General features: G+C 41.1%; 1 protein-coding gene across 2 annotated transcripts in view; it reads left to right on the top strand.

Annotated features, from left to right (window-relative positions):
• The first annotated feature begins 314 nt into the window (after positions 1 to 314).
• The window catches only part of LOC115129473 (large neutral amino acids transporter small subunit 3-like), a 33,428-nt gene continuing 9,794 nt past the window's right edge, over positions 315 to 23,948 (top strand). The window contains exons 1-5 of one of the 2 annotated variants that reach the window (XM_029659851.2): positions 315 to 711; positions 7,387 to 7,551; positions 7,685 to 7,883; positions 10,109 to 10,164; positions 10,282 to 10,358. In XM_029659851.2, the coding sequence (XP_029515711.2) occupies positions 7,398 to 7,551; positions 7,685 to 7,883; positions 10,109 to 10,164; positions 10,282 to 10,358 (486 nt within the window). In that variant the 5' untranslated portion in view covers positions 315 to 711; positions 7,387 to 7,397. The remainder of the gene's footprint in view (positions 712 to 7,386; positions 7,552 to 7,684; positions 7,884 to 10,108; positions 10,165 to 10,281; positions 10,359 to 23,948) is intronic. The other variant, XM_029659852.2, reaches the window with a different exon arrangement.

The raw sequence follows: 23,948 nt of genomic DNA on the forward strand, positions 1-23,948 counted from the left end.
GTTTCAGACATAGTTGTTGCAATACCATTTCTGGCCTACAGGCGTCACCCATGTCTCGGGGACTGGGGCCCCGTACCATATGCTGTGTACTCTGAAGGATATGGGGCCCATTTAATTGAGAGGGTACCCAAAGAAAATGTTGGCACTGTCAGAGGTTACAGATAGAGAAGGTGAATTTCTGTCCTGTATATATGAAACTTAATGTCACCAATTCGAATAGGTATAATAGAGGAAAGGGGAGTTTATCTTCTTTTCATGTGAAAAGGTGAAAATCTTCTTCCTCACTCACGTTTTCATCGTTGTCACTTTCCAGGAGACTACAGGTAGCCTACGCCCAGTCTGCACTGGCAGAGAAGTCCACGACAAAGACAAAGGAATACAAATAGGCCACCCATAGTGGGGAGTGGGCGGATTGCTAGGAAGTCAAATTACAATGAGTGAAGTCAAATTCGGAGAGAAGGGAGAGTCAACCGAAGAGTGGGAGAGAAAGAGTACACGAAAAAAAAACGTTTACATTATGCCGTGTCAGTAAAGACTCGTAAGAAGACGGTGTAGTTTTGATATAAGAGACCAGTGTTTTGTTTTAGGAGGGGAAGAGAAGAACTAGAAGAACGTGACATTTGAAAAATAGTTTTCTACAGCTAGAAACTTTCTCTCAGCGTTCTGTACTACAGACTGTGGTTTCTTTTTTGAGAAAGAAAGACAACTGAAGTAAGTGTGATTTTTTTAAATTGGAAACGCAAACATATTTTAGTTGACTTTATATGTAAAAGCGACAGTAAACGCGACAAATAAAAGCTAGAAAATGTGCCGAAATGCCACAAGTACCGGCCTCACTTCTCACACACGTGGCACGAGACTTCTAACTAGCTATTTCATTACGTTACATTTTGGATTAGCTGAAGCGTCTGAATAGCGTTTTAGCAATTTCTTCCAGACGTAGATAGTTATATGTGCTTGTTAATTCGTTATTAAAATGACAAAAGTCGATTTGTTATGTTATGATATTTGCTTGTTATCTTTGGATGACAATAATGCCTATTAATTATGCCAACTTAGCTAGCTAGCTTGTTAGCTGAGCTGACATTAACCAGGTTAGCTAACGTTACTATTTTGGAAGTGACTGTAGTTAACTGAGCCGGGTAACGTAACCAACCTAGTCCACAACCAACCTAGTCCACATTTGGCAAGCCGGTCAATGTCAATATTTTGGCATTGGAACTAGCTGGCTAACTGCTGCTAGCTAATGTGATGGAGATGTGTAAAAATAAACTTGGTTATTTGAACTAATATATATATATATATAGATAGATAGATAGTACCAGTCAAAAGTTTGGACACCTACTCATTCAATTATAATTTTTTCTTTATTTTGTACTATTTTATGCATTGTAGAATAGTAGTGAAGACATCAATAGTAGTGAAGACATCAAAACTATGAAATAACACATGGAATCATGTAGTAACCAAAAAAGTGTTAAACAAATCATTAAAAAACATTTTTTTTTTAGATCCATCAAAGTATCCACCCTTTTCCTTGATGACAGCTTTGCACACTCTTGGCATTCTCTCAACCAGCTTCATGAGGAATGCTTTTCCAACAGCCTTGAAAGAGTTCCCACATATGCTGAGCACTTGTTGGCTGCTTGTCCTTCACTCTGCGGTCCAACTCATCCCAAACCATCTCAATTGGGTTGAGGTCTGGTGATGGTGGAGGCCAGGTCATTTGATGCAGCACTCCATCACTCTCCTTCTTGGTCAAATAGCCCTTATACAGCCTGGAGGTGTGTTTTGGGTCATTGTCCTGTTGAAAAACAAATGATAGTCCCACTAAGTGCAAACCAGATGGGATGGCTTATCGCTGCAAAATGTGGTAGCCATGCTGGTTGTGTGCCTTGAATTCTAAATAAATCACAGTGTCACCAGCAAAAGCACCATCACACCTCCTCTATGCTTCACGGTGGGAACCACCCATGCCAAAATTGTTCAAGTACTCTGCGTCTCATAAAGACATAGCGGTTGGACAAATTTCCACTGATCTAATGTACATTGCGTGTGTATTTTGGCCCAAGCAAGTCTCTTCTTATTGGTGTCCTTTAGTAGTGATTTCTTTGTAGCAATTCGACCATGAAGGCCTGATTCACACAGTCTCCTCTGAACAGTTGTTGACGTGTCTGTTACTTGAACTCCGTGAAGCATTTATTTGGGCTGCAATCTGAGGTGCAGTCAACTCTAATGAACTTATCCTCTGCAGCAAAGGTAACTCTGGGTCTTCCTTTCCTGTAGCGGTCCTCATGAGAGCCAGCTTCATCATAGCGCTTGATGGTTTTTGCGACTGCACTTGAGGAAACTTTAAGATTTCTTAACATTTTCCGCATTGTCTTAAAATAATGGACTGTCATTTCTCTTGCCATAATATGAACTTGGTCTTTTACCAAATAGGGCAATCTTCTGTATACCACCCCTACCATGTCACAACACAACTGATTGGCTCAAACGCATTAAGAAGGAAAGAAATACTACAAATTAACAAGGTACACCTGTTAATTGAAATGCATTCCAGGTGACTACCTCATGAAGCTGGTTGAGAGAATGCCAAGAGTGTGCAAAGCTGTCATCAAGGCAAAGGGTGGCTACATTGAAGAATCTCAAATCAAATATATTTTGATTTGTTTAACACCTTCTTGTGTTAAACAAATCCAAGTTTATTTGTCACGTGTGCCGAATACAACAGGTGTAGTAGACCTTACAGTGAAATGCTTACTTACAGGCTCTAACCAACAGTGCAAAAAAGGTATTAGGTGAACAATAGGTAAGTAAAGAAATAAAAAAGACAGTGAAAAACAACAGTAGCGAGGCTATATACAGTAGCGAGGCTACATACAGGCACCGGTTAGTCAGGCTGATTGAGGTAGTATGTACATATAGATATGGTTAAAGTGACTATGCATATATGATGAACAGAGAGTAGCAGTAGCGTAAAAGAGGAGTTGGTGGGTGGCGGGACACAATGCAGATTTCCCGGATAGCCAATGTGCTGGGGTACTGGTTGGTCGGGCCAATTGAGGTAGTATGTACATAAATGTATAGTTAAAAAAAAAAAAATTTTTTTTCACCTTTATTTAACCAGGTAGACAAGTTCTCATTTACAATTGCGTGACTACACATATATGATAAACAGAGAGTAACAGCAGCAGCGTAAAAGAGGAGTTGGGAGGGGGGTGCACACAATGCAAATAGTCCGGGTATCCATTTGATTACCTGTTCAGGAGTCTTATGGCTTGGGGGTAAAAACAGTTGAGAAGCCTTTTTGTCCTAGATTTTGCACTCCGGTACCGCTTGCCATGCGGTAGTAGAGAGAGCAGTCTACTGGGGTGGCTGGTCTTTCACAATTTTTAGGGCCTTCCTCTGACACCGCCTGATGTAGAGGTCCTGGATGGCAGGCAGCTTAGCCCCAGTGATGTACTGGGCCGTACGCACTGCCCTCTGTAGTGCCTTGCGGTCGGAGGCCGAGCAATTGCCGTACCAGGCAGTGATGCAACCATGCTCTTGATGTTGCAGCTGTAGAACCTTTTGAGGATCGGTGATCAGGCCTACCACTGTTGTGTCGTCTGCAAACATAATGATGGTGTTGCATGGCCAGGCACGACTTCAGTCGTGGGTGAACCGGGAGTACAGGAGGAAATGTGTTATTTCATAGTTTTCATGTCTTCACTATTATTCTACAATGTAGAAAATACAAATAAAAAAAGTACAAATAAAAACCATTGAAAGAGCAAGTATGTCAACTTTTTTGATTAATCGGAATGGCCGATTTCAAGTTTTCATAACAATCGGAAATCGGTATTTTTGGGAGGCAATTTTATTTAAATTTTATTTACACCTTTATTTAATCTTTATTTAATTAGGCAAGTCAGTTAAGAACACATTCTTATTTTCAATGACGGCTTAGGAGCGGTGGGTTAACTGCCTCGTTCAGGGGCAGAAAGACAGATTTTCACCTTGTCAGCTCGGGGGATCCAATCTTGCAACCTTACAGTTAACTAGTCCAATAACCACCTGCCTCTCTCTCGTTGCACTCCACAAGGAGACTGCCTGTTATGCAGTAAGCCAAGGTAAGTTGCTAGCTAGCATTAAACTTATCTTATAAAAAACAATCAATCATAATCACTAGTTAACTACACGTGGTTGATATTACTAGATATTATCTAGCGTGTCCTGTGTTGCATATAATCTGACTGAGCATATAATGTGATTGAGCATACAAGTATCTAAGTATCTGACTGAGCAGTGGTAGGCAGAAGCAGGTGCGTAAACATTCATTCAAACAGCACTTTCGTGCTTCAAACCTATCAACTCCCGAGATGAGGCTGGTGTGACCGAAGTGAAATGGCTGGCTAGTTAGCGCGCGCCAATAGCGTTTCAAACTTCACTCGCTCTGAGCCTTGGGGTGGTTGTTTCCCTTGCTCTGCATGGGTAACACTGCTTCGATGTAGTGGCTGTTGTCGTTGTGTTGCTGGTTTGAGCCCAGGGACGAGCGAGGAGAGGGACGGAAGCTATACTGTTACACTGGCAATACTAAAGTGCCTATAAGAACATCCAATCGTCAAAGGTTAATGAAATACAAATGGTATAGAGGGAAATAGTCCTATAATAACTACAACCTAAAACGTCTTACCTGGGAATATTGAAGACTCATGTTAAAAGGAACGCCAGCTTTCATAGGTTCTCATGTTCTGATCAAGGAACTGAAACGTTAGCTTTCTTACATGGCACATATTGCACTTTTACGTTCTTCTCCAACACTTTGTTTTTGCATTATTTAAAACAAATTGAACATGTTTCGTTATCTACTTGAGGATACATTTATTTTATTGATGTATTATATTAAGTTAAAATAAGTGTTCATTCAGTATTGTTGTAATTGTCATTATTACAATACTTTTTTTTTTTTTTTAATCGGACGATTAATCGGTATCGGCTTTTTTGGGCCTCCAATAATCTGTATCGGCGTTGAAAAATCATAATCGGTCGACCTCTAATGTGTGTGTGTGTGGGTCCTAAATTTGAGGACATGGGGTCAGCAAGAATGAACTTCACTTCCTTCCTAACATAGCGAAGACCCACTACCACCCCACAGAGTCGGTAACCAGAGACAAGTTTGAGGTTAGGCCCGTAGAGGGACAGCTGTGAGCGAGTCACTGATCACGCACTATTGGCGGGTTTGTGTTTTTTAGACACCATTGGGAACAGAAGTCCCGTGCTGTGTGTTGTTTATTGAATGAGAACATGAAAGTAAATTGTTTTCCCTGGCGTCTTGTCCTGTTGTCCAGCCCATGAGGTTGGTAAACCCCACTGGTCAAGGTCAGATTCAGAATGATCCCTTGGGGAGAGAGAGAGTGGAGAGAATTAGTTTTAAAAACAGTGTAATAATAACCATGTCATAATTATTTCTAATAGGCTTCCACACATTTTCAAACCTCTAACCTACACACAGCCTTATCCATAGCTGAGTAAATATCAAGTAGAAGTTTGTTACATCATGTTGCATCATTCACCTGTATCCTAGCTAGGCTAGAGGTGTACAGTAGTCTGTGATACAGGCACTGCAGGAAATAATGTGGGTTTGTGGTCTGCTCTTTCTCCAACAGACACAAACATTACACACTTCGCTGTGATATGATAGGGGTTGACAGGTGTTTGTTAACTGTAAATGACCTTGTTTCTTTGTGCTTCTACTTGTTTGCAAGCCTCTGTAGTGCGTATTCACCTCAGCTCCCAGGACTGTGCTAATGGACGAGTCGTTCAGTTGGGTGTAAACCTGTCTTTCCGTCTAGTGTTGGGGTTCAGTCTCTCGCTCTGTCAGAGATTTGTTGAATATTGAATAATTGAAAAACAAATACAAGGGGATGGAATTTAGATGTTATATTTTTGAGTAGTGCACCAAAAATAACTCTTTATTACAAACAACTATTTACCCACTCAAGGCCAATAGGAAGGAAGGAGTGATAACAGCACAAGTAGGGAGGAAAAGAGGCAGGAAATCTTGTGAAGTGAGAGAACCCACAAATGCTGATGCTGCAGATACTCAACTAGTCTAAAGAAGGACAGTTTTATTGCTTCTTTAATCAGCACAACCATTTTCAGCTGTGCTAACATAATTGCAAAAGGGTTTTCTAATGATCAATTAGCCTTTTTAAAATGATAAACTTGGATTAGCTAACACAACGTGCCATTGGAACACAGGAGTGATGGTTGCTGATATAATAATAATGATGATAATATGATAATATAATGCCTCTTTCAGGAATACTAGGATAGGATAAAGTAATCCTTCTCACCCCCTTAAAAGATTTAGAGATAATCCATGTTTTTAAAATTTAATTTGACTTAAATGTAATGTAAATTTTCAGCCTATGTAGATAATCCATTTTTAAAAATTTAATTTCCCTTTTTCAGCTACAATAGTCATTTACAACATTAACAATGTCTACACTGTATTTTTTATCAGTTTGATATTTTAATGGACAAACAAATGTGCTTTTCTTTCAAGAAGAAGGACATTTATAAGTGACCCTGAACTTTTGAACGGTAGTGTACGTTGCTAAGTGCCTGTGAAGATGTTCCTCATTGTTGAGAGGGTAAAGAGAGTCATGTGTGTGATTGTGTGTCCAGCATGGGGTGTCAGTTACAAGAGAGATTGCCCTCTTCAGATACTTTCCTGGGACAACGGATTGAGCTGTTCTATGCTTAATCACATTACACACAGTCTCACACACACATTCTCTTATCTCCCCCCGACACACACCACCCATTTTTTTCTTCTTTTTTTCTCACAGCCATCTCAATAAAACACATGCTCTCGGTCTGTCCTTAAGACACACATGCACAGTTTTGTATTGCTCTCCTTGTGGGGACCAAATAATTGATTCCCATCCAAAATACTATTTTCCCTAACCCTAAATCTAACCCTTAACCATAACCCTAAAACTATAGCTATCCCTAAACTTAATTCTAACCCTAATTGTAAACCAAACATAAAATAGCATTTTGCCTCGTGGGGACCGGTAAAATGGCCCTACTTGTCAAATTTTCATTTTTTACTGTCTTTGTGAGGACTTCTGGTACCCACAAGGATAGTTAAACAAAAACACGCGCACGCACACCGGACTCCCTCATAAATTATGTTGAATGGGGTTCCTGTTCACATCTGTCCAACCCCCACTTAGGCAAACTCAAGACCACTGACACAGACGCCCCACTCTCACTGACTGGATCCAAGCCAGTGTCCACTTGTCAAAGTGACATACTGGCCTATAGCTGGAAATGTGTAGTCTAATACTGTACTGTTGGCTGTAACATCTACATGAATCTCTCTCTCGCTAGCAGCAGCAGCAATGGTGCCCTCTCTCCTCCAGGCCTATAGGAGGCGCTGGTGGATGGCTATGACGGCGGTGTTGGAGAACCTTCTGTGTTCTGCCGTGCTGCTGGGATGGGGCTCACTCCTCCTCATGCTGAAGGGCGAGGGCTTCTACTCACACCTCTGCTCAGGTAGAACACACACACACACAGAGGAGGAAGACAGTTTCACGCTGTCTCTCATGCACACACTATTCCTCAGCATACATTATATGTTATCAAGGATGAGGGGTCACCTCACCCACTCCCCCTTTCTCTCCCATAGAGAATGACACGAATGCCACCGTGCTGGCGCTGGGAAACAAGTCCTCCTGGGAGAGTCGTATCTTTTTGAGCTGTGTGGACCAGGAGGAGATGCTCAACCTGGGCTTCACCATCGGCTCCTTCCTCCTCAGCGCTGCCACCCTGCCCCTGGGCATCCTCATGGACAAGTACGGCCCGCGTCCACTACGCCTTCTCGGCAGGTAATAATAGAACATTAACTAGTGGTGGGCACCAATAGTGATAATTCGGTATGGTTTCGATATCGTTTGATATGGATATGAGCAAGGTATATCTTGATATGGGTTTATCCTTGCCATTAACCTACACTATTATGTAAAAGAGCATACGTTACTGTTGGGGGCGGTAGCCTTGAGAGTTAGCTGGAGAGTTAACGGCTTCAATATCCTTTATACCATCAACTGCCGTTGTGCCGTTGAGCAAGGCACTATACCACTAAGTGCTCCAGGGCCGCTGCTAGGCAATAAAGCAAAAATTTTCTTGAATGGTATTGTCCCTGCTATCACAAGACCCTCTCATGAGTTCTGAACTTAGCATACTTAAAGGAAAATGTTTCTTTAGTCCATTGTTGATATAGTCCCAAAATGTGTTGCATGTCAGCAATCAAGTTTTCAAGCATTTTGAAAGTTAAACATCTTAAACTTGATTGCTGACATGCAAAACATTTTGGGACTATATCAACAATGGATGAATGAGGGGCCTCCCGGGTGGAGGGCTGCAGGCTCTGTGGACCGGGAGGTCCGTACGCATTGGATCGTCCGGGTTGTCTCATCGCGCACCAGCGACTCCTGTGGCGGGCGCGTTAACCAAAGTTGCCAGTTGCACGGTGTTTCCTCCGACACATTGGTGCGGCTGGCTTCCGGGTTGGATGCGCGCTGTGTTAAGAAGCAGTGCGGCTTGGTTGGGTTGTGTATCGGAGGACGCATGACTTTCAACCTTCGTCTCTCCCGAGTCCGTACGGGAGTTGTAGCGATGAGACAAGATAGTAACTACTAAAAAACAATTGGATACCACGAAATTGGGGAGATAAAGGGGTAAAATAAAAATAATAAAAAACAATGGATGAATGAAACATGCCAAAAGAGAGTTTTTGGTTGGAATTTTCCTTTAACTGCCTGCTGATTGCCATCATCGGGCTTCCCATTGTATTCAAACTGATTGGGTATGTTAAGCCCCCCCCAGTACATTCACCCCTGGCCCAATGATTCAGAGTGTTTTAATTGTCACATGTACAGGGTTGCAGGTGTGATTGCAGGGTACAGTGAACATTTTAGGCGTGGAGCTCCAACATGCAGGACTAAGTGAAGAAAAATAATGACAGTGGTAATAAAAACAATTGAAATAGCACTATATAATAACAACTGTGTCAGTGATGAATAAATCATGTCCATTGGGGTGGAGGCAGAGTAAAGACTGAGGGGATGCGCTGGAATGACCATAGGGGGAGCAGCAGCATGACCATCGAGTTGAAATAAAAACCAAAAAGTTAAAATATACAATCAAACAACTGCAACAGTGATGAATGTCGTTGGGGTGGGGCCAGGTTAAAGTCGGCTGGGGGGTGGGGCAGCAGGAGAAGGAATGTCCATGGGGGAGTAGCAGGTAAGGTAATGTCAGAGTTGAGCGTGTGTAGGGGGGGATGTCCGTGGGGAGGCGGGGGGAGGTGAGTGTGCGGGAGGGAGGTAGGTAATGGCCATACGGGGCAGTAGGTAGCTGACTAGTGGTGGCTATCCAGCAGCCTGATGGTCTGAGGCTAGATGATTATCTTGGCCTTCCTGCGACACCTGGTGTTGTAGGTCAGGCAGTGTGTACCCAATGCACATATCACCCTCTGAAGAGCCTTGTGGTCCGTGGCGTTAAGAGTTGCTGTGATGCAGCCCGACAGTATGCTCTCGATGGGGCTCTTGTTGAACACTGTGAGATCCCTCTGGAACATGCCGAATTTCTTCAGCATCCTGAGGTTGAAGAGCCGCCGCCGCCTTCACTAGGTTGTCTGTGTGGTTGGACCATTTCACATTCTCTGAGATGTGTATGCAGAGGAATTGTAAGTTATGGACCGTCTCCATGGTGGCGCCGTTGATGAGGATAGGTGTTTGTCCAGCCTGGTTCCAGAGAATACAGGAGGGTACTGAGGATGTACCCTTGTGGGGCCCCCGTGTTGACGATCAGTGTCGGAGGTAATGTTGTCTACCTTCACCACCCGGGGGTGGCCTGTCAGGAAGTCCAGGACCCTGATGAATAGGTAGTTCAGACCCAGGGCTGTGAGCTTTGTAATGAGCTTATATTTGACAAATAAACCCCATCTCTCTCCTTGGCCTGAAATGCACCATTATTTGTTAATACATTTATAATAATGTATTCCATATTTTATATATCCATCTAAAAATTAAACTTTCTTTTTCTGCAGTTTTTGTTTTAGTCTCTCCTGTGCCATAATGTCAATATCAGCGTACTATCCTAAACGTAAGTGACAGACATTATCCCCAACAACACAAAATACACACAGTCACTTGCTGATACCTGTAGATGACAGACCTAGTTATTTTTAAACAATGCTTTGCTGCTCTCTCCTTTTATCAGGGCTCTCTGCTCTCATCTTTCTGGCCCTCTCCTTCAACGGCTTCGGTGGCATTTGCTTGACCTTCACCTCCCTCACGGTGAGACACACATACACACAGACAGACAGAGAAAGGAACAATATTTCACTGCGACACTGTTCTCTACACTGTTCAGACAAGACGGGCTGAAACCCCGCCCCCTGTCACTTAACATACAGACCGTTCCTCCACGCTGTGCCTGTTTCTCTCAGAATGCACTCAACAGATTCTTTCAAAACGGAAACGAAACTGCTTTCAACATTGCTTCTAAATATGAATCCACATATTTTTTCTATTATAATATTAGTTTGTGTATGTTGCTCTTTGCAAAATGAGAGTTAGTCTAAGGAAGCTAGCATGTGCCTAATGCTAATTGCTTACTAGCTAGCTGCCCTTTAGCTAGGGCAAAGCAAACGTTAGCTCTAACACAGGTTGCTACCTGTGGTGTATATCAGCATGTTTGTGCAATGGCGTCTTCTGAATCATATAGCCTATTCTAAAATCTTTGTCTAAATGTAACATTTATGCATCTATTCAAATGATATTAGGGTCCTCTGAGAAACACTGACCAGCACTTTGGCTCCTATCCTGTCATAACACCTACCTGGATTTTCTGTTGATATGCCAAAGAACACCAACCATAGAGTAATCATTCTATTAGATGTTAGATGTTGCCCATATTGCACTAACAACCTGATAACCCGACCTTCATGCAAACATTTGGTGGCTTAGAAAGGAAGAAGGATATCTTCTTCAGATGTGCATCAGAAGTAGGATTCATTTAGGCCCAATGTTGGCTACATCTAAATCAATAAAAAATACATCTGGTGCTCCTACATTATGTGGTGCTCCTCTTTTTTTAAAGTTAGGAGCATCAGTGCTACCAATAGAACATTTTAATTTATACAACTGGTGGGTGTCATCCTGAATGCTGATTGGTTAAAACCATATTCCAGCCGGTGTCTATTCCACAAGTTACCACTGGCTAAATCTATGACATTAAAATGCCTATTTACTCGGTTTCAACCGACTTCTCAATTCACTGTCTCATCAGCCCAGCCATGCACTTTATACATTTGAACTCCACTATAAAAAAGCATCTAGACATTTAGACAGACATTTAATTTTCAACAGTGGAGATTTGTATAAACCTTGCTGTCTGTCTGACATTTGCAACATTGTTTCAATATTCAAATTCGATCTCCAGCTGTCCCATAGTAATGAACGTGTCGGGATGAGACCGGGGCAGTCAGTCAGTTCGAAATCATGAATCAGCTTGCATAATTTGTATGGATATATACAATGAAATGTCAATTGAAAAAAGGTCAAACGAAACAAAGTGCAGCTAGTTTGCAGTCTTTCCAGCTTCAATTTGATGTGATTGGGTTATCTCTGTTGTTGGCTCCTCTTCTCTGTCCTGACGAGTGAGCACATTTTCTATGCCAGGCGAAATCACACCTCATTAGTTCATTGTCCTGGATGTATTCAAATAAATGTCACTAGAAAACAGCTTATGCGAATGCAGCTACTTTGCTGTTATTCTGGCTGCACTGACGTAACAGTAAGTTAGCTGTAGTTGGCTAGCTAGCAAGCGAATGTTACCAGCCAGTATGGCAATGGAACATTTAGAACCAACAACTGAGTCTCATCCATAGATGCAGAACAAAAAGACTGAACGACTGGGTCGTGTCTCTAGCAACCGAACCGATAGAACGAATGACCAGCCAGCTTGGGTAGGAACCCTAGATTTGTGTCAAGGCTCTTGGTGAAGAATGAAATAGTATGAATAAATTCGTCAAAATAGCGTTTCTAATGAAAATGTCGATCATTATTTGAATATGTTGGTAGTCCGTTGTATTAAAGTGATAATGCCCTCAAAGCCGATGTTTGGAGGATATATTGGCACTGTTAACAACAGCCGTGCCTATTTTATATATATATCGTCCAAACACTGGCTTCTCCGGCATTGTCACTTAATTAGAGCCGTGGTTGTAGGGGCCCTATAAAATCAGTTATCTTTAGCTAAATTCTCATTTCCCATTTTAGTATTTTTCTTATTTACCTTGTTTCATTCAGGTTTTACTCAATCACACTTTTATGATTCTTTTTTATTTTAAGTCCACAACAATGCTTAAACCACATCGGGAGATCCCTTTCGAGGTCTGGAAACAGTAAATAAAAAAATGGGGGGGTGTAATTGCCCTTTTAATTCAATTTTGCACTGTTTGTCTAGCTGTGTTTTTTATGTGCTGTACATTTGACAGTGTAGGCTACATACATAAGTATTTAATCAGCCACCAATTGTGCAAGTTCTCCCACTTAAAAAGATGAGAGGCCCTGCGATACAAACAATTATACACTGCTCAAAAAAATAAAGGGAACACTAAAATAACACATCCTAGATCTGAATGAATGAAATATTCTTATTAAATACTTTTTTCTTTACATAGTTGAATGTGCTGACAACAAATTCACACAAAAATGATCAATGTAAATCAAATTTATCAACCCATGGAGGTCTGGATTTGGAGTCACACTCAAAATTAAAGTGGAAAACCACACTACAGGCTGATCCAACTTTGATGTAGTATAGCATCCACGTGCCTGTATGACCTCCCTACAACGCCTGGGCATGCTCCTGATGAGGTGGCGGATGGTCTCCTGAGGGATCTCCTCCCAGACCTGGACTAAAGCATCTGCCAACTCCTGGACAGTCTGGTGCAACGTGGCGTTGGTGGATGGAGCGAGACATGATGTCCCAGATGTGCTCAATTGAATTCGGGTCTGGGGAACGGGCGGGCCAGTCCATAGCATCAATGCCTTCCTCTTGCAGGAACTGCTGACACACTCCAGCCACATGAGGTCTAGAATTGTCTTGCATTAGGAGGAACCCAGGGCCAACCGCACCAGCATATGGTCTCACAAGGGGTCTGAGGATCTCATCTCGGTACCTAATGGCAGTCAGGCTACCTCCGCACATGTGCGGCCCCCCAAAGAAATGCCACCCCACACCATGACTGACCCACCGCCAAACCGGTCATGCTGGAGGATGTTGCAGGCAGCAGAACGTTCTCCACGGCGTCTCCAGACGGTCACGTCTGTCACATGTGCTCAGTGTGAACCTGCTTTCATCTGGGAAAAGCACAGGGTGCCAGTGGCGAATTTGCCAATCTTGGTGTTCTCTGGCAAATGCCAAATGTCCTGCACAGTGTTGGGCTGTAAGCACAATCCCCACCTGTGGACGTCGGGCCCTCATACCACCCTCACGGAGTCTGTTTCTGACTGTTTGAGCAGACACATGCACATTTGTGGCCTGCTGGAGGTCATTTTGCAGGGCTCTGGCAGTGCTCCTCCTTGCACAAAGGCGGAGGTAGCGGTCCTGCTGCTGGGTTGTTGCCCTCCTACGGCCTCTTCCACGTCTCCTGATGTACTGGCCTGTCTCCTGGTAGCGCCTCCATGCTCTGGACACTACGCTGACAGACACAGCAAACCTTCTTGCCACAGCTCGCATTGATGTGCCATCCTGGATGAGCTGCACTACCTGAGCCACTTGTGTGGGTTGTAGACTCAGTCTCATGCTACCACTAGAGTGAAAGCACCGCCAGCATTCAAAAGTGACCAAAACATCAGCCAGGAAGCATAGGAACTGGGAAGTGGTCTGTGGTCACCACCTGCAGAACCACTCCTTTATTGGGGTTGTCTTGCTAATTGCCTATAATTTCCACCTGTTGTCTATTCCATTTGCATAACAGCATGTGAAATGTATTGTCAATCAGTGTTGCTTCCTAAGTGGACAGTTTGATTTCACAGAAGTGTGATTGACTTGGAGTTACATTGTGTTGTTTAAGTGTTCCCTTTATTTTTTTGAGCAGTGTATAATTCTGCCAGGTAGGGGACTTTGCAGTCAACATTTAATTGGGAAGATTTTTGGGAAAGACTTCATTCAAATAGCGCATAATGCCTGAATTCCGCATCGCAAAGATTCAACCAAGACTTACATTTGAATCGTTTAGCAGACACTCTTATCCAGAGTGACTTACAGTTAGTGCATTCATCTTAAGATAGGTGGGACAACCACATAGTGCCTTCAGAAAGTGTTCAAATTTTGTTGTTACAGCCTGAATTCAAAATGGATTAAATATATATTTTTCTCACCCATCTACACACAATACCCCATAAAGACAGTGAAAACATGGTTTTAGAAATGTTTGCAAATGTACATAAGTATTCATACCCCTTTGCTATGACACTTCACAGTGAGCTCAGGTCTATCCAATTTCCTTTGCTCATCCTTGAGATGTCGCTATAGCTTAATTAGAGTCCACGTGTCCAATTCAATTGTTTGGACATGACTAGTATTTCTGTCTGTTTAAAAAATAAAAAAAATAAAACTTTTGTGGGGAAAAACTCATTCTGATTGGCTGGGCCTGGCTCCCCTGTGGGTGGACCTGGATCCCAAGTGGGTGGGCCTATGCCCACCCATGGCTGTGCCCTGCCCAGTCATGAGAAGTCCATAAATTAGGGCCTAATGAATTTATTTCAATTAACTTATTTCCTTCCATGAAGTGTAACACGGTAAAATCTTTGAAATTGTTCCGTGTTGCGTTTTATATTTTTGTTCAGTATATCTGGCCTGAATGCAAAACCAGGCACAACTCATCATCTGTCTAACACCATCCCTACTGTGAAGCATGGTGTTGACAGCATCATGCTATGGGGAGGCTTTTCATTGGCAGAGACAGGGAGACTGGTAAGGATAGAGGGAACAATAAATGGAGCCAAATACAGGCAAATCCTTGATGAGAACCCTGCTTCAGAGTGCAAATGACCTTAGACTGGGTGTCAAAGATTAACGGGACAATGACTCCAAGCATGCAGCCAAAGCAATGCTGGAATGGCTTCAGAACAAGAATGTGAACGTCTGAGTGGCCCAGCCAATGTACAGACTTGAAAATCTGTGAAAAGACTTGAAGATTGCTGTTCACCGCCACCCCCTATCTAACTTAACAGAGCTTTTGAAAATCTGCAAGGAAGAATGGGAGAAAATCCCCAAATCCAGATGTACAAAGCTGATCCAGACATACCCAAGAAGGTGCTTCTACAAAGTATTTCCTCACATTCTATTCATTTGCTAAAATGTCTAAACATGTTTTCACTTTGTCATTATCGGGTATTGTGTGTAGATACGTGAGAAATCTATTTTGAATTCAGTTGGTCACAACAAAATGCGGAATAAGTCCGGGGGTATGAATACTTTGTGAAGGCAGAGTAGCCTAGTGGTTAGAGCGTTGGACTGGTAACTGAAAGGTTGCAAGTTCAAATCCCTGAGCTGACAGGGTACAAATCTGTTGTTCTGCCCCTGAGCAGGCAGTTAGCCCACTGTTACTAGGCTGTCATTGAAAATAAGAATTTGTTCTTAACTGACATGCCTAAAGGTAAAAATAAATAAAAAGAATGATTTACCTCAATGTAGCTTACTATCAGCAAAGTCAGATCTAGTATGTTTTTTAAAAATGTATCATTATACGAACTAACCGTTTCTGGAATGTTCTGTTTTTTTCCATCAATTATATAGCATTATTACAAACAAACAAAAAATCACTGGCCTAACTGGGCAATTGACAGATAATTGACTGACCCAGAAGGTTAACAAAACCTCCCCGGGCCCGCAGCAGCCCTGTATGTTGAGCCAAGCAGTATTTTCAAATATAGGTCAAATGCATGGGAGTTTTATTTGAGTCAGTGTATTTGGGTATTTTCAAATGCATTGAAATATTCAACTACTTGTCTTTTCAAATAAAATATATCTGAATACTTTGAATGTATGTGAAAGTAATTGAGATATTTAAAATAGTATTTGAACCCAGGTCTGACCCATATCACTGAAAAAACAATATAGGTTTTGGCCTGTTTATATGATGTGTTTTTGCAGTACAAATGAAAGACAATTACCCAGTATTGATTGTTGAGTAATATGGTGGTGGTCAGCATCATATAACTAAGAAGACAGAGTGTTGTGTTGTGTCTGGAAGCTATTTGTTTGTGTGTGTGTGTGATGTGGTGTATGCACGTCATATGATATGGGGCACCTTGTCTGTGTTTGTCTTGGGCAACCAGTGTGCTATTATTACCCTACTGAAGGGCTGTGTATGTTAGTCAGGTGTTGTTTAGTCCGTATCTTAGTCAGGTGTTTAGCCTTTTTCTGTATGGAAATTGTCCCACTTGTGCCTCCCACCAATCGTAAGCCCTGACTTGTCACACATCCTCCTCTGCTCCGCCCATCCACCTCTACCCAAAACACACAAGGGCGCCCTCCCTCCCTCTCATCTCAAAGCGTTTTTTCATTGTCACACATATACACCAATCTTGCTAGACATTGACATTCACTCTTCTCCATTTGTCCCTTTCTGACCCCTCTATGATGTCTCTGTTTTTCCAAGCGGTTCTATATGTGACAGAGATTAATATCTGAGACATATAAAGAGTCTAATAGCAACAACTAACATGGTTTGCAAATATAACTAGCATTGTGTCTTTAGGTTCTGGACATCGAAAGAAAGTTGATATGAAAACCAATAAATAGAGCAGTAGAAAATGATGGTTAATGGCATCTTTATAAAATAATTGCATGTTTCTATGGTTGGATTTTGGCTAGGCTACTCTAATGCAAGGTAAGACATGCCTCGTTATTTAAAGTAAAGTGGAACGTTCAGGTTTCAAACAATTATGCTGCCTCACGCTCACATTACAAAGTGGTGGGTGGTGCTCTGATAGCCTCTGCCTACTGTTGACCTTGCCTGCCTACTGTTGATCTTGCCTGCCTACTGTTGACTATAGCCTGCCGACTGTTGACTATAGCCTGCCGACTATTGACTATAGCCTGCCGACTGTTGACTATAGCCTATGCACTGGAATGGGAGTCACACTTTAGTTATGAGTTGAGATTGAGAAATACAAATAGTAGCTATTTTTAGTCGTGGCCATCAAAACAGTTTTTAACTTCCGATTTACATTTAAGAATTTATTTGTTGTGCAATGACGACTGGGCTAACAAAAGCTCTTTTCACTCCAGTACCAGCTTTTTCCCCCCAACTGGGCTCTGTATGCTGTGCGCATGTGATAAATAAGATACTTTACAACTAACGAAAATACACGAGACAATTTTAATTCCACTGAATGTATGCAAATTAGACCAATGAATCATGACCGGTCAAATGCATTTTTGGCGGCTAACCGATTAACGGTTAACCGTTAACATCCCTAGTTAAAGGGGTTATATTGAGTTAAGGTTGTGTTTAGGATTGGCTGGTGGACAATTGGCATTTCATGCTATGTATAAGAGTAGGGCCAGGACTTTACCAGGAAAACACTAGACTATAACTAGGGCCTAGAGTTTTTCCTGGTCAGGAAAACCTCCTGGCCAATTTGAAGCGGTCTGAGGCTGAGCCGGCAGGTGATTGCTGTTCCGTTTTAAGATCTCCTATGGCAACCGCCACATTCCTCCCAAGCCCTTCCCCCCCTGTGTCTTGAGAGAGACAATCAGACAGACAGGTGGCAGACCGACAGGACCTGAGAAGGAGAGAGGGCAGATGAGACAGAGAGGGGTTTGAAAACAGGATCTCACTTAAACCCTTTTAACTTGGGCCCAGAGTATTTCCTGGTCAGGTTATATGGTCAGGAAACCCTCCTGGGCCTACAGAAGGGGGTGTAAGACAGAGAGAGGAAGAGAGTACTCTCAGCTGTGGTTTAGTGCTTCCTGCTAGGGGTGTGAATTTTTAAATGAAATTGGAATACTTAATGTTAACAAAAATCCCAAACTGAAAAAAAATTAAAATCACAGTGCAGTTATCACAAAACACATTATTTGGCTTGTTATAGGCTATAAAGGCCTGGGGAAAGAGGTGAACTTTAGGCTACTTTGGTCAATTTCTGAGGCATGCGAAACAGATTACCAAGACATATGCTCACCATGTTTTTTTTGCCTCCTTTCCCTCGCGCTGGCTTGCTTGGGGCTTCATTACATCGATTCTGTTGCAAAACGTTTCTTAAACGGAACCAAACCGGAGGGACATACCTGAAGTTGTCCAATAGAAACTCAAATCTTGGCACTCAGAAATGGGAGTCGACGAATCAATTTAGAGTTGACTCTGCACCTCACTATCATCGTTGTTGACAGTTGGAAAGGCAAGCAACATGTTAGGAGAATTAAGTTCTCATGTTCTTTAACCAATTAAATTAAATTACTCAGTCTGTTATATCAGGATTTGTAGGATACTGATAGAAATAAAAACAGACAGAGGCCCAGTCTACAATAGTCAAATGTTTATTTACGGGAACGTTCTGCCTATCATTTCTTGTACATTGGTCTATATACCTCACATTTCGTCATAAATGTCCCTCCTCTCAGATACAATGGCAATATAGTTTACAAGCCTTCTCACATTGTCTGCCACCTGTTAAACAATCTACTACAAGCCCAAGGTCTCTCCCCTCCCTGGGTGGGGACAGAAAGCCCTGTAAGGAACACAGTATTCCAGCCGGTCTGACGATAGCTCCATTTGTTTCTAACAAGGAACAGAAAGCCCTTGTTCTAATTCTTGACTAAAACTACACACATTATATTCAGTGTTATGATTATAATAAGATTCATACATTAATACAGTGACGGGGTAGTATCCTGTTCAGTTATAGTTCTACGTTAAATGTATGCATAATTTAGTCATTATTCATAAAAATCCCAAAACAAACAGCAGCAAAGTCCTGTATTGCAATGCTATGAGAAGAAATGAAGAAAGAAATGCAAACTGCCAGGTGAAATTGAGGTACATGTGTGGCCCTAGAAAATAAATTTGTCTGCAAAATCACATGTTTTAATAGAAAACAACAGCATTGGAAGTCCACAACAATGCTTAAACCAACAAATGGCAACTGGATTGGTGCAAATAATCATGATGTCATTCAGCCGGGTAGGCATAGGCTACTTTGTAGTTCACCTTTAATTGAGAAGGTTTTGGGGAAACCCTTTCCATCTACCCGCAGACGTTTATCATTAGCATTATTGCTAACGGCTACACTGAGTATAGACTAGACATACACGCACCACACACACAATTGCCGAGATGCTTGTAAATTCGGATAGCCATCCATGCTTAGCCGTCATGTTGGTGCTAGCGAGATAAAAAAAAACTGTCTAGATGGTGCCTAGGTATCAACAGCCAATCCAGTAGGAGCTGGAAACTTGAGTGAGCTTTGGTCAATAGCAATGAGTTGTCAGAGTATTTGCATAAAGTTCAGCTTTCCCCAATTTTCACGTCTCTCTCCCATTCTCCGCATCGACCAACGGTCCCCGCCCACTTAGCTTTCTTCATTTGAAAATGATTGGGCTTCCGTTGTTTTATCATTCCCAACGTGCTATGGATTTCTTGTGAAAGACCGGGGCGTTCCTGTGCCTTTTCAAAAAGTTGCAGGAAAATACGAATCACTGATGCATTTTGTGCATGTCTTGTGATTTAACTTGGGTAAATTAATACATTTTCTAATAAGTTCACATTTAGTCATCGGGAGCTTCAAGAAATGGGTTTCCATTGCCGAGCAACCCCACACAGTTCTACGCGTCGGCTGGAGTGGCGTAAAGCTCGCTGGCCATTGGACTCTGGAGCAGTGGAAACTTCTCTAGAGTGATGAATCACGCTTCACCATCTTGCAGTCCGACGGACGAATCTGGGTTTGGCAGATGTCAGGAGAACCCTACCTGCCCCAATGCATAGTGCCAACTGTAAAGTTTAGTGGAGGAGGAATAATGGTCTGTGGCTGTTTTTCATGGTTCGGGCTAGGCCCCTTCATTCCAGTGATGGGAAATCTTAACTACAGCATACAATGACATTCTAGATGATTCTGTGCTTCCAACTTTGTGGCAACAACTAACGAAAAAAAATCAATGCCCATGATTTTGGAATGAGATGTTCATCAATTTGCACCAATTTGTAAGTCGCTCTGGATAAGAGCGTCTGCTAAATGACTTAAATGTAAAATGTAATCAAGCAGGTGTCCACATACTTTTGGTCATGTGGTGTAGGTCATTCCTGTCTGCTAAACACACGTGTTTCCACTGACCCTGGCAGTCTAAACAGGGATGTCGTGCTTGAAGGAAATGTGTTAAATGTGTGCTTTATGGGCTCCTGTCAGAGAACAAGTGGGAATATCTCCTCCTTCACACACCACACAAACAGACAGGTGCCGAGAGGCTCTTATCTCACTGTGCTGTACAGTTAGGTAACAGTCCCAACAGGCAAACGTTAAGACTGGCATTTAACATGGCTAGAATAACTTTACTTTGACGTTTGTACGAGATACTAACTTTTCTGTGTGTTTTTAGCACATGGCCCCTGGCATTCACAAAATCTGCCAGAGACCATCCTGGGGTATCTGTAGCGTTACACGTTGTCTGCAACGCCAGGATGGGAAATAGTTGCCTTCTAGGAATCCATCAATGATGGTGTTTCGTGTGTCTTTTACTGGTCCAGTGTCATGTCGGAACACGGCCAGGAACAGCCTGTTGTTGTGCCAGACCTGACTCCTCTGACCTGACCCTAGGGAGACCTCTAGGCTCCAGCAACACACCAACCTGGTGACAAAAAGATCACAACTTCCCCTCGCTCACACCGTCATGTTTCACTTTCAGTCGGCACGAGTACTACTGCTCATGGGAAGAAAATATTGTGTAAAAATATTTCCTTAAACTCCCAGAGAATCAGTTATACAAATATCTTCAATGGGCATCTTGACTTGTTGAAACTAACGTTAAGTCCGTGCTGCAAGATTGCTCTGTAGTCTGCACTTAATAAGTAATAATGACTATCATAGTGATCAATTTGGGATGAGATCCTGAGCATGAAGAAATTATCATAACTTTTTAAAATCAAGGGACATTGACACTGCACGTCAGTGTCGCTGTTATTCGTTTACTCATCATTGATGTATGGTTGCTGATAGTCTGCTGAGAATGGCCTAGCTCATGAACAGTGCTCTTATTGAATGTCATTGGGTCTAAAAACATTTTTTATTATGCTTCCATCCTTCTGTGTCTATGACATGTCTGTTATTAACTTTATTAAATGATAGGAAGTCGTTTTAGTGTGATACTTAGTTCCCCTGCCAAAGTGATACTGTAGGCCTGTTTTTACTCAATACCTCTGCCCTCTGCTGGTGAAATTGCATTACTGCACCCCAAAAACACAGTCAGACGAGACTTTTAAAAAAGTATTTTTTTAAATATTTTTTTTATTATGAACACAACAAATACAAAAAATATATATATACAAACAAGAGTACATACACCTAACAGACGGGTATTACATATCAAGCTTTATTTTCAATTTGTTAAATACTTTTATGGTGTGTATTGCTTTTTTGTTTTTACATTTACTGATCATTTCAAAATAATATTTAAATTCTATCTTAAATAATGTGAAAAGGGTTTTGTTCTCTGCCCACTTCATTTTATGGATAAATAATCTTCCATGAAAGAAGCAAATTAACAATGAAAGTTAAATCAGGGTCCATATAATTTGGTTCAAAATAAAACACTATCAGTCTTTCAAATTAACAAATGTTCTTTTAACTCACACCAAAATCTTATGACATAAGAGCAAAATAAATGGTCAAGAGTCTCTGGGTCACAATCACAAAATACACATTTGTTATCAATAGCTATTTTAAATCCGGTGTATAATAAAGGTCTTTACAGGGTAGATTCTATGAATGAGTTTGTATAATACTTCTTTCACCTTATTAGATATACAATATTTACCAGATAACACGTTGTTCCAGTTCACTTGTCCTAGGGCTGCATTCCAGTACATTTTAGCAGAGGGACTAGTAACATGTTGACAGTTTACTTATATACATGTTATTACATTTATAGTTTAAAATGTCAATTCCTTCTAGTTGTATTGAGGCTACAAAATCCTCAACAGTTGCACTTGGAGTACTGTTATATTCTCCTAAAAGAAGAATAGCACCTTTAGGGACAGTAACAACAATGTGATACTCCTCAGGAGTGAATGTAACATTGAGTGTTCTAATAAATTCTGGATAATCATATAAAAACAGACTTGTTTTTTATTCCAGATTGTATACCTATGAGGGGGGAAATTGTTTGTACATGAGGTTCCAAGTTAGAAGTACTTGTTTCTGAAAGTTTGCAAGCTTAATAGGGATTTTACCCATATCAAAGTTGCATTTGAGTAAGAATTCTAGACCACCAATTTGTTGGAATATTACATTAGGAATGATATTCCAGATGCAATCCTTATTTCTTAAATAGTTTTGTATCCATTTAATCTTAAAGATTATATTATAGGATTTAAAATCCTAAACATTCAACCCTCCCTCATCTTGGGTGCTACATATTACCGATTTTCTTAAATAAATGAGATTTATTCCTCCATATGAAGTTAAATAATTTAGTATCAACCATTTTAGTTACTGACAGAGGAACATCTAAGGCAAGGGAGGTATAAACTCATCTGGACCTTCAGATTGATAAAAGTACACGTCCAGATAAAGAAAGATCTCTTAATGACCAGGAGTTAAATCTCTTTCCAATTTTCTCTACAATGGGAGAGAAATATAGGTTGTCCCTTTCTTTCTGATCTTTGCTAACTGTAATACCAAGATATGTGATCACATCTTTTACAGGGATATTACATACTGAGTTTAAGTCGCATCTTTTCAACGCAAATAATTCACATTTCCTAATATTCAGAGATAAACCTGATACATGTGTGAAGGCATTAATACACTCAATAGCTTTCTTGACTTCATTATGATCATTTTTATTTAATTTAAATGGTGGTGTCAGCCAATTGTGAACATTTCATCTCTGTCTTGTATCTGAATCCCCCTAAAACTATCCTTATTTATATGAAGTGACAACTTGTGAGACCAATAAAATAAGAAAGGAGAAATTGGGCATCCTTGTTTAATTCCACGTCTAATGTCGAATCTTTGAAGTTCCATGGGATAATTTAACAGAGCTGTTACTATTATTGTAAAGTGTCTTAATTACACTTTCAAAAATATTGACCAAAATCAAAGTCTCAAAAAGAAAATAATGTTCAACTGTATCAAATGCCTTGTGAAAGTCTACAAATAAAAGCGATCTTCCATAATGTGCTCATTGTCGTCTATCAAGTCCAATACTAGTAGAATATTATTACATATTTGTCTGCCCTTCATAAAACCAGACTGGGTATCATCAATGATTTGGTCAATACCTTTTTTAAGTCTTTCTGCAAAGATGGATGCAAGTATTTTTCCATCATTGTTCATTAATGTGATTGGTCTCCAATTGTCTAACATCATAGAATCCTTGTTTGGTTTGGGTATTACAGAAATTAGGCCCTTGTGTCATAGAAACAGGCAGGACCCCAAAATCAATTGCCTCCTTAAAAACATTAAATAGAAATTCAATAATATCCTCCTGAAAATATTTATAGAATTCACTGATAACACCATCATTCCCTGGAGATTTGTTCTCTTAACTTGCTGATACATTTTTTTTTTCATTAATAGAAATAATTTCATCACAAGACTTTTGGAAGTCTTCATCTATGAATTTTGCAGTCTTTGACAGAGTCTAGAAAGGCA

Source organism: Oncorhynchus nerka, linkage group LG5, assembly GCF_034236695.1.
Source record: "Oncorhynchus nerka isolate Pitt River linkage group LG5, Oner_Uvic_2.0, whole genome shotgun sequence".
In the NCBI taxonomy this organism is placed as follows: domain Eukaryota; kingdom Metazoa; phylum Chordata; class Actinopteri; order Salmoniformes; family Salmonidae; genus Oncorhynchus; species Oncorhynchus nerka.